Genomic DNA, 10884 nt, shown 5'->3' on the forward strand with positions numbered 1-10884 from the left:
TTGTGGTTTCTATTTTAAAATAACAATCAAATAATGCGTTGTTTAATAATTTTTAATAAAATAACCCGATATCTAATCAATTTTAGAGATGCACCCTCTGTCTGTATTTCCAGTGTTTCCATCTTTCTGTGAGGTTTTAAATGCTAATATTTCGATTTAAAGGACAACCGACGTCACTTTTTTGTTTTTTAACTGCCACCAGAAAAACGTTTTATAGCATCTAAAATACCCAAAACATGCAGTATTATTTTTTAGTCAAATGCAAAACACCAATAAAAATGACTTAAAGTGTCCAAAATCTGCAAAAAATTGAGCTGCGAATTGGGCATTTTCAGAAAGTCCCGCCCCCCTTTCGTGACATCACTCCAAGATGTCTTGCATTGCTTGTGAATCAAAACAATGGCTTCAGATTCGGAGAATATGCTTTCTTGTGACACATCCAGTTATGAATATGATTCAAATAGTCCTGATGAGCAAAACATACATGTTTGCAATCGATTAAAGAATTTATTTGGGCAATTTTGAGGCAAACGGGCGGGGGGAAATGTCTCATCCAAAAAGAGGCAGAAAAATGGCGACCAGCTGCGGTGAGGAATGAATCAGCTCGTTTCCACAGGCTGATACATTCTTTCCATGGAGATTTCCTCCCTCTGCTGGTGGCTTTTGGGTGTAAGACATGGTTTAAAAAAAAAACAGTACAGCAAAATACATTGACGTGATGGAAAGACGCTACAATGCGTCTTTTTTACAGTGAGGAGGCGGTCCTTTTCTGACGTCACGTACGGACTCGTCACCAACTCAAAAACAAGACTTCCTGAATGTTCAGCGCGAGTCTTAAAAGGTAAAATATAGCTATATGCGGTGGAATCTTATTAAACTACGCCCAGTAGAAGTCATTTGAAGCCATTTTACAAATTATGGACACAACTTGTCCGGAGACGTCAGTTGTCCTTTAAGCAATTGAACACATTCTTATTTTAGTTAGCAAGCACTGCTAACATTGAGGAAAAAAAAACATTTGCCCAACTCAAACAATTCCACTTTCAGTTCAGGGAAAATGAGAAGCCAAACATTACAAAAACATCTGTCAACATTGAATAATCCATCAGTAAGTTAAAAACAGTGGAATGGGGCGCTGCATTTATGTGTCGTGAAGCTCATTGCTACAAATTATATTCATTTGCTGAGAGTAATATTCTATTTGCGGCTATAAAATGGTGAGCAGAAGAAGATGTGACTTACCAGCAGCCCGTCCTTGCTCATATATCAGTAATTAATTGATATTTGTATTCTATTTTCTTTTCAATTGATTTAAATCATACCTGTCAAATGTGCCTATTAGCTGCCCTTATAAATGATTCCTGTATAAATGTTGTAGTACGCCGTACATTATTTGAAATCATGAAAATAAACATATAAAATACAGGGAAAATGTATATGTTGACAGGTATGCTAAATGTTTGCTATATTTGTATTTAATCGATATAAATCAATATTGCTCCGTAGGACCCGGAGCTTTCATGGCCATACTGGCCGGATAACTCCGGTTCCGTCTGATCCCGTCCGGCCCAAAGGGGGAGCCTGATCTGCGTAGCCCACCCAGAGGCCCCCCGAGGATGGGCCCCGGACTGGCAGCTCTGGCCCCTGTCGCCCCGGCCACCCCGAGTCGTTTCACCTTGTCCAGCAGGTTGAGATTGTGCACGGTCACGCTCACGTCCGTCTGGCTCTCGCAGTCCCGTCCTTTCTGCCGGCCCCTCGTACGTCCCGTCACTTCCTTCAGGATGGATCGCGCTGGTTTGGAAGCCAGGAAGTTGTCATAGGAGGGGCTCTTGAAGTCAAAACCCAGGGAGGTGGCGATGGATGAAGACCCGTGTCCTGTAGGGGAGCTCGGAGGGGTTGAGGGACGAATGGGATCGGGGTCTAGTTGTCTGTTGGGAGTAACGCAAGTGCTGAATAAAAGCCCCTGGTTGTCCTGAGTGGCATCCAACCCTTGAGTCTGGTGATACATGGCTGCAGAGATCCCCCTCTCCTGTAGGAGGCGCACTAGGCCCAGGCAAGTGCTAGTTGTACGCGTGGCATCTCTATGGAACAAAGAAGTCAGGTCAGAAGCGCTTTCCGGTTGATAACTCGAGGAACTTTTTTGCAATTTTTTATTTGTTTGCCTGAGATTTGTTGAAGATTCCGACGGCCTCAGACTGAGCCTGCGGGGCGTGCAGGGTGTTGCGGCGGGGGTGGCCAGCAGAGAGCTGCTCATGACGCAGGAGGACGACGCAGGGATGACGTGCAGAGTGCTGAACAAAACAAAGCGACTTGGTCAAATTTTTAAAAAGTCCTTTAAATAACATTTTTATTTCTGTCAGGTGGGGGTGGGGGTGAGGGGCATTATATTCATATTTTGGCTTACCTGGGGGTGACCCGCGTCTGCTCGTCAGTCGGATGCAGAATGCGGCAGGTTGTGAAGGTGTAGGTGGAGCTTGTGTGGGCCATGCATTTACCTGGATAGTAGGCAGCTGCGCACAAAAACAAATCCGCATTTAACTCATTCACAAATTTATTCGGGAATTGAAAATATGACGTAGAACGCCATTACCAAATTTGTTCGGGTTTTGTTTTTTCATGTTTGGGTGCCAATAAAGCACTGGCCATGGCCTCTTCCACAAGGGGCCAGAATTTCCCTTTTTTGTTCCAGTTTCAGCTGTTGTTAAAGTGCGATATAATCCAATATGTATGTATTGCATTGTATTTTGTACAGCCACCCTCATTTCAAGCTCAGATAACGCCGACCCATATCATTTAGGAATTAACTTTTTTTCTGATGAAAGAAGAGAGTGTACGGTTTCTAACGCTGGATTGAATGTTATGTAGTCCTAAAACTCGATATTCTGTGGGCCTGGAATTCAAGTGACAATGACAAAAACCCTGGCACGAGAGTGGACACATTTTCGCACATCAGTGAATGAGTTATACAAAAACTCCCACAATTCAGTTTTCAAGGCATTGCTTCCCGCCTCACCGAGTGCATCAGTGTTGCTGAGATGCGGCGACGGGGACGGCGAAGGCGGAGTCAACTGTGCTGAGGGATGCACCTGGCTGGAGGAGGTACATGGCAAAGCCGGGGAGGCCACAGATGAGGTGGTAGGAAGATTCTGGAAATACTGCTCTCCTGCTTCTTCCTCCTCGAAACTCCCCCAGGAATACACCTAAGGAAAAAGTTTCAGATGTCGCGGTTTGGAATTGAAGCGGATTTACTGTCCGTGGGACAGTAGATGTGAGACAATCTCTCTTCGTCAATGAAGGCAACAGCTTTGTGTTTGTTTTCAACATTTAGCTTGTAGTGGATGTGCACATTTCACCATGATGTTCCTGATTCACTGGTGAAAAGGACGCTACGATCCTCTACTTTTTCATCTAGAACTGCTTCATACGACAAAGAGGGTGCAGAAAGTATTAAAGATTGAATGGCTGTCTTTGTGTTATCATATTATTTTGTTTTTTGACTTCAAGATGGCGCCGCAACAGTGGCTAGCTTTACAGCAGCTTCTATATTTTGTTTTTCTACTCGTTCCTTTCCTTTACTCTCACTTTCATCACTTTGCAACTGTGAAATGTCAATTTCTCCACTGCAAGACTATTAAAGGCTAATTCAATTGAATCCAATCATGCGTGCCATGAATCAATATTGACAAAATGGACGATGGGAATGTACGGACCTGTTCAAGGTCGAGTTCGAGGGGTCTGTAGCCTTTAGACACCACCCCCGGCCTGGCGTCCAGAATCACCCCGAGGTGCGGTTGGGCTAATTGCTGCCAGTGATGGAGAGTGGCCGAGCCTACGGCGAAAAGACACGTGAGACCGTGGTAAAACAACACCCTAGATGGCATTGGTGATGGTTTGAGTGACTAAAAAAGTGATAAAAGCGACAAGGAAGAAAGAGAAATGAAATTTGAATGACAGGAGGAATAAAAAGTTTTATTTGGCAGACAAGATGAAATGATAAAAGTGAAGTACAACTTGTGGACAGAAGGAAAGGAAATAGAAGTAAGTCGAAAAAGCAAAAAAAAAATGAAGAATGAGCATGCGGCGACGTAATCTGATGCGACCCAATTCGATGGCCGGATCAATAAATGATCCCACCATTATGTTCGATATTGAGACTGCATCATGCTATTGCATCACATTGAGTTTCTTCATCAATGTATGAATAAACAAATATAAATTAAATTAAAAAAAATAAGAAATAAATACTAAAATATTCAAAAATGCAAATAAATAAATACATAAATCAGTACATAATGAAATAGAAAAATAAAGAAAGAAATAGATATGAAAATAAACAAATACATAACTAAATAAAAAAAATAGATAAATACATGAAATAAAAATAAAAAACAAAGAGACATAAATAGATAAGAAAAAAATAAACAAATAGACAATCTGAAAAATAAATACATATGTGAGTAAACAAATATAAATTAAATAGAAAATTATTATTATTATTATAGAAAATTAACAAATAAATAATTAAATAAATATACAAAAAATGCTAATAAATACATACACCAATAGGTACATAATTATATAAATATAAAAATAAATACATAAGAAAATAAATAAACAAAAAATAAATAATAAAACAAATAACTGAATAAATATAAATATTAAATATACATGAAAAAATAGATAAATAAATAGATAAACAAACAGACAAACAAATACATAAAAAAATATCACAATAAAGATTAGCAAGGTGCGGGGGGTAAGGGGCTTTAGAACCACGCTCTGGGCCGAGTGTCCCTGCAGAAAGCGTGACGGGAAGCAAAGACACTTGACTTATGACGATGCATCAGAGACCACAAAGAGTTGAAGAGCATGAGCGAGGGGGGCGTGGCCTTCCCCTCGCTCACCGTCTTCCTCTTTCCGCTTCCGACTTTGGCGCCGGCCCACCTCCTTCCCCGCTCCCTCTCCAACCCTGCCCCGGTTTTCATCATCCAAGCCCATCCGCCCGCTCTTCCACCCTCGGGTGTCGTCCCGGGGCGGCCCTCCTGCCTCATCCTCCTCCCTCGCTGCTTTTTGGCCCCGCCCTCACCTTCCAGCGGCTTGACAATCTGCAGTTTGTCGGGCAGGTAGGGCCCCCTAGAGGCCCACAGGTGGAGGTTCCCCAGCGACATGATGCTTTCCGAGGGAGTCACGATGCTCCCCTGGCCGGCGGCGTCGGGAAGGCCGCCTCTCCGCCGCTCCCGCTCCTCCTCGAAGAAGCGGCGCTCGCTCAGGTTGTTCTGACGCCGCAGCGACAGGCGGCGCAGGGCCAGACGCAAATCCTCAGCGCCGCCGTTTTTCTTCTCTCGGCTGTCTGCGTTCCTAAAGATTCACAGGAAAAAGTTGCGTCGCAAAAGTCGTCTCGTTCAACGACGCGATCCCGACCTCAGTTTAATCACTCGCTGTGCGCATAAATAAATCCTCAGGATCTGGCATTTGGCCGCCTTTGCCAACTCTGAAGAAATAAAGGCAGAGGGCGGATTACTGATTTCAGCATTCTTCTTATCAGCGTGTGTTCATCACTCAACCTCACACGGAGGGGAGGTGGGCGACGGGCGTCAGGGGGGGTCGATTGCGGTCAGGCCTTTATTTGTACATTTTTGGAATATCAAACAATGGTATATTGCAGTTTGCATACCCAAAATGAAATAGTTGTCCGCCACTTTGAACAAAGTCTACAAATAAAGGCCTGAATCTAAAACTGATCTAAATTGCACTGCTGCCAACTAAAGGTTTCGTACAGGAGTAAGGCGGACAGTGTCCACGACCGCCCCCCACGCCCCCGATGGTGCCCATGGACCTCTTTGGATATCAGCTATCTCCTGCCAAAAGACGAGCCTATTTATAGCAACTCTCCGAGGATCCAAACCGCATTTGTTTAGGTCAAGGCTGAGCTCACCCTCCATTAAAACAATCTGGGGAATCTCGAATGACTCTTACTGCATGAGGAGGAGGCAACTTGAGATAAAGCAAACAGATCTCTGGCCAGGCTAAATAACCCCCTCCCCGCCATCCCCCCCTTGATGGAAACAAAATAACGAGGCCAGCTGACGGAGGAGGATCCTCATTTCAAGTTGATAAGTGGACCAGAGTAGCGACTTGGAGCCACGCTGCTGAACGCCGGCCAAGCGGGAGCGAGGGTGATTCATGGAAATGTCAACTTTTAAGACCGAGACGCCAAAAACCCTTTCGGCCATTTTGGGTCCAACTTAATAGACTTTGATCGCATTCTTATTCCTGCAGAAAATACCTTGAGAACATGAAGCGGTTAGCGTTCGCTGCAAACTTTGCTAGCGAGGCGGTGGGGACTTACCCTCAAAAGTGGCACGGAAAGGTCAAAAGGGCTTTAACCTGGGCGACGTGGAGCGCGTCGGACTTTGGCCCGGCCGACTCTGGATGCTTGATTGGTCCCAAACCCCGCCGACGAGGTCCAGAACATTCCATTTCCAAAGTCATGACTCGGTTTCTGAGAACAGCGGGAACAAAATCCAACAGGAAGTGGGGAGGGGGGATGTGTAAGGGGGGGTCGTCTCTGTGTATGTGTGTGTGTGTGTTTTGAAGGCCGTGTTTTAAACTTTCGTACCCCACGGACTGGCGCTGACCCAAAACTTGATGTATCGGCTCATTATTTGAAAAAAAGATGAAATAACACAAAGAGTAACTTTGTCCAAGTAGTCCAAGTCTCATTGTAAACTTTTTAAGTCCAAAATTTTCAGTCATCGTAAAGAAACTTCCAAAGTGCAAAGTGCCCCCCCCCAAATAGGTCGACTTTGGGAGTTGAGCCAAAAAACGTTTTTAAAAATATCCAACGTGCCGTTAAAGTTAACCCCGGGTTCAAATGACACTTTGGCTGAGTTGGCATCGAAAAAAAAATGATGACGCAATGTAGAAAAGGGTCTTGGATGATAACCAGAAAGACAACATTTCACAATCTCTCCGGAACTTCAACAAGGACGGCAAAAGGGCAACGTTGGAATTTTTTTTTTTTTTGGGGGGGGGGGGGGGGGGGGGGGGGGGGGGGTGCACAGGAGAGCAAAATTCCTACAACCAAAACTGCAGGGCTTTTAAGAACATAGCCACAAATCTCACAAAAACATTATATAACCTCATCTTCCGTACGTTTACGTCACTCCAGCGAAGGCCACGCCCGCCGGCTTATCTGATTCACTTGATTGTAGTTTGAATCCAGAGCGCCGCCGGACAACGCTTCGCTTTGCCTCAATCCGTGTTTAAGACAGCTTGGGCTAAATTACAACACAGGACAATACGATACTGAACAATACAATACAATTAGTGGCGGGCCGTCGGGGCCTGCAAGACCTTCTCTGCCAGCCTAAAAATATCTGAATCACAGACTAATTCATTATATTTTGTCCATAAATGATTTTTAAATCATTCCAAATTGTTTTTCTGCTCCTTTCACGACTAGCAAGCTAGCTATATAACTAATAAATTGCTAGCTTGCCGGCTAAATAGCTCCTTTCACTACTAGCTAGCTAGCTAGCTATATAACTAATAAATTGCTAGCTTGCCGGCTAAATAGCTCCTTTCACTACTAGCTAGCTAGCTAGCTATATAACTAATAAATTGCTAGCTTGCCGGCTAGATAGCTAACAAATTCATCACTTTGCTGCTGTGAAATGTAAATTTCTCCACTCCGAGACTAATGAACGCAAATCCAATCCAATCGATAGCAAATAAATACAATACAATACAATACAACACAATACGACACTGATTCATATTAATGTTCCGACGGTGAAGTACCTGTTAGGCCAAAGTCGGCAAATCTGTTGCCCAAAGCAGAAATGGTCAACAGATTAATCGTAGTCCTCATCGTTGGGTGGGTTTACGTGGAGTCACCAGGCCTCAAATGGCGCAGGAACAGATTTTGAAACGCCGCGTCACACTTTTTTCTCTCAACAGGGAGTGTGGAGTCGACCCTCTCCTGGTTTTTCACGCTTCTGGGAAGACTCTTTACAAGATCTTCAGGCATGCCTGTGGGAAAAAAATTGTCCAGTCATACAAGTTATTTGAGATGAGCACTCATGATGTTGGGCAAAAAAGAAAAAGAAAAAAGGCTTTGCCGTCTCTTCTGTGGCTCATTTTTAAAGTGTTTGATCGAGCTCTTAAGATTTTTCCCCACTAAACTATTCCCACAAAAGTTGCAAATGTCCAAATAGTCTTGGTAAGATGAGGAATTATTGGACCCCGGGGGTCAAGCGGCGGTTGACGTGTTTGGTACTTTTGTCTGTAAAATGTACATTTTATGACTATCCCGCAGTCGCAGTAAACAGTATTTCACAGAGGTTTAAAGCTCTTGGATGCCGATTTTATTTGGCCCATTCATCCAGCGTAAACCACTCCCGAAATGGACTTTGTCACTTGGCTCCTTGGCAAGGTCCTTTCGGACAAAATGTTCAGTCGCCACACATACTTTATAATGTGACACATGTGGCTTTTTTTTGTAGCAAATAAAGCAAACTCGGCACTAAATGTGACCTGAAAGTTGTATCAGGATCCATATACACTGCTGACTTCAAGTAAAAAGTGTTTGTTTTCAATAGATTCTGTGCCAAACAATTGCTTGTTGCCAAGTGAATCGACCTCTTAGTGTGAATTTTGGATCCCAAAATAATAATACGGTCATGATGATAATAATAAGAGTCAGAGAAATGGCTCATATTTGGAAAAAAATTGATAGTCAAGGTATGACTGAGACTGTCTGATGATGTTGCGCAAAAGTGTGCATGTTAATGTGGGGAGGAGGGGAGGGGGTGAGGACTTTTGCAGATACTGGAGTGTCCACTGGGTAGAAATTGAGAACATGTGGTGACCAGGGTTGGGTAAACATCAGTGCTGATAACCCTGAGAGCAACTTTGGCGATGTTGATGAGCTTATCTTCTCATGATTGGCTGGCAGCCAATGAACACAGGACGTGAAATCATCTCAAGCCTCTTTGTGATTTTCGTTTTTTTTTTTTTTTTTTTTTTTTTTTTTCAGTTTGCTGGTGCGAAGTTGCGGTCTTGCAAACAGTGTTACAAAAATATTTTAATCATTTCATTGCGGAATGGTCAAATATAAGTCCATATTTTCTCTTGAGAGGCTAAACAAGGTCACTGAAAGCCACGTAAATCTTAGAAACGATTTTTAGCAACTTTATTAAGTGAGTTACAGTGAGTATAAGTCGGAAAGGAGATGGCAAAAATGAACAAATGTATCTATTTGCTATCTAGCTGTGTGGCTAGCTATCGAATAGCTATATAGCTATCTGGCTAGCTATCCAACTGCTAAATAGCTATCTACCTAGCTATCTAATAGCTATATAGCTATCTAGCTGGATGTCTGTTGGCTAGCTAGCTAGCTTTCTTTCTATTTAAGTTACTATTTGAGTGAACGCTGGCGCGTGAGGCTGCCGCTGCTCACCCTCAGAAAATGTTATCCTGTGACTGTAAAGTGACATTGAGAGTTTTGAAAGGCGCTTATAAATGAAATGTATTGTTATTATAAAACGTCTACACACCCAGAATTCAAATGCTAGGTTGTTGTGATGTAAAAGATGTGGTCAGGTCAAATCCTTTGAAAAAATTTCCCACCATTAATACAATACAATAGTATGAACAACAACAACCCGGACACAAAAGAAATCCTTTCGAGAGTGGAAGTAATAATAAACTGGTATGATGTGCACACCCTTTTATAATTGACAAGCAGCTGAGTCAGTGCACACCTGCCACGATTTAAACTGCATTTGATTCACCCTAAATTCTGTTCTTGAAAGCTTTTTCTCTTTTTATTTTTCGGGCAAGCACAAGTCTGAATGTTTTTTCTTGTTATCCAAGGCCCCAGTTTCCGAGGAAGGAAAAAGGTGACAACTTTATAGAACCCTTTCCCGCAATGGATCTTAGTGCAAGGATACCAAATGTTATCGCAAACTGTGTGTATGTTGGCGAAAGCGCACACGCACATCTTTCGGTGACATCACATTGACGTATGCGCAAGCACGGCTCCGTGGCCTTACATTGCCTGCAAAATGGGGTCATGTCAACAGATTTATGTCCCCACAAAAAGAGTAATGTTACAAGTGTTCACGCACACGAAGCAAAATGAGCCTCTAAATATAGTCAGCCGACAATGTTATTATCGCAGCAAGGGCCGCGCTCTGTTCTGACCCCGCACTCCCATTGTTTTACAATTCCAGCAGATGACAGCTTCACTAAGCCCGGGGGCTGTTATATAACACCTGCGACTGACTGCGGCTGTTTCGCCCAGTTTTCCAGGAGCAACACTTTATAAATTATTTGGGAGGTGGTTTAATGTGCCAGGGGTAGAACAAGCTTCGACTATTTGCTTGAGCCATACCTCAAAAGTCTCTTATACCCTTTTGGGATACTGTAATTTAGGGGAAGGAAAATGTAATGACAAATGGGAAAAATGACTATATTTACTTGCATGGTAAAATCGAAACACAGACATTCAAATAGCTTCATTTTATACTTAGTTGACTGGAATGAGTAATTGTGAGTCCAATCACAAACTTGGATTTAAAAAAAATAATTAAACAATGAAAATAGAACTTACTCAATTGGGCACAAGTTGGACGTTGTTTGACAGTATTTCTCACGCCGACCACAAGAGGACGACAGCGTGGCGCTTTAAGACGACGGGGTCATACGGAATAAAAGTCATCTTGGAGTATTTTGTGGCAAGTAATTCGCTTTCATTGGCTTGAATTGTTTCAATTTCTCCCCACAAAAATAAAGTGTGGCATGTTATTAAGTAGAACAACCTGCCTAAAGTTTCACAACACCCAACGCGATACTCTGTCACCATCTTATGGTTAGAGT

The 10884-nt window shown here is 43.0% G+C and overlaps 1 protein-coding gene across 1 annotated transcript; it reads right to left on the reverse strand.

Annotated features, from left to right (window-relative positions):
• On the reverse strand, positions 1–8397 carry LOC148882801 (trafficking kinesin-binding protein 1-like). The gene is made up of 7 exons (XM_089023015.1): positions 7804–8397; positions 6350–6502; positions 5087–5358; positions 3711–3829; positions 3014–3200; positions 2405–2510; positions 1–2291 (listed from the first exon to the last, which is right to left on the reverse strand). Exons 3-7 carry the CDS (start codon positions 5166–5168, stop codon positions 1490–1492), a joined length of 1296 nt encoding a protein of 431 aa, XP_088879141.1. The 5' UTR covers positions 5169–5358; positions 6350–6502; positions 7804–8397; the 3' UTR covers positions 1–1489.
• Positions 8398–10884: the final 2487 nt, after the last annotated feature.

Source organism: Hippocampus bargibanti, linkage group LG20 (genome assembly GCF_051943395.1).
Source record: "Hippocampus bargibanti isolate YZ-2025 linkage group LG20, ASM5194339v1, whole genome shotgun sequence".
NCBI classification, from domain to species: domain Eukaryota; kingdom Metazoa; phylum Chordata; class Actinopteri; order Syngnathiformes; family Syngnathidae; genus Hippocampus; species Hippocampus bargibanti.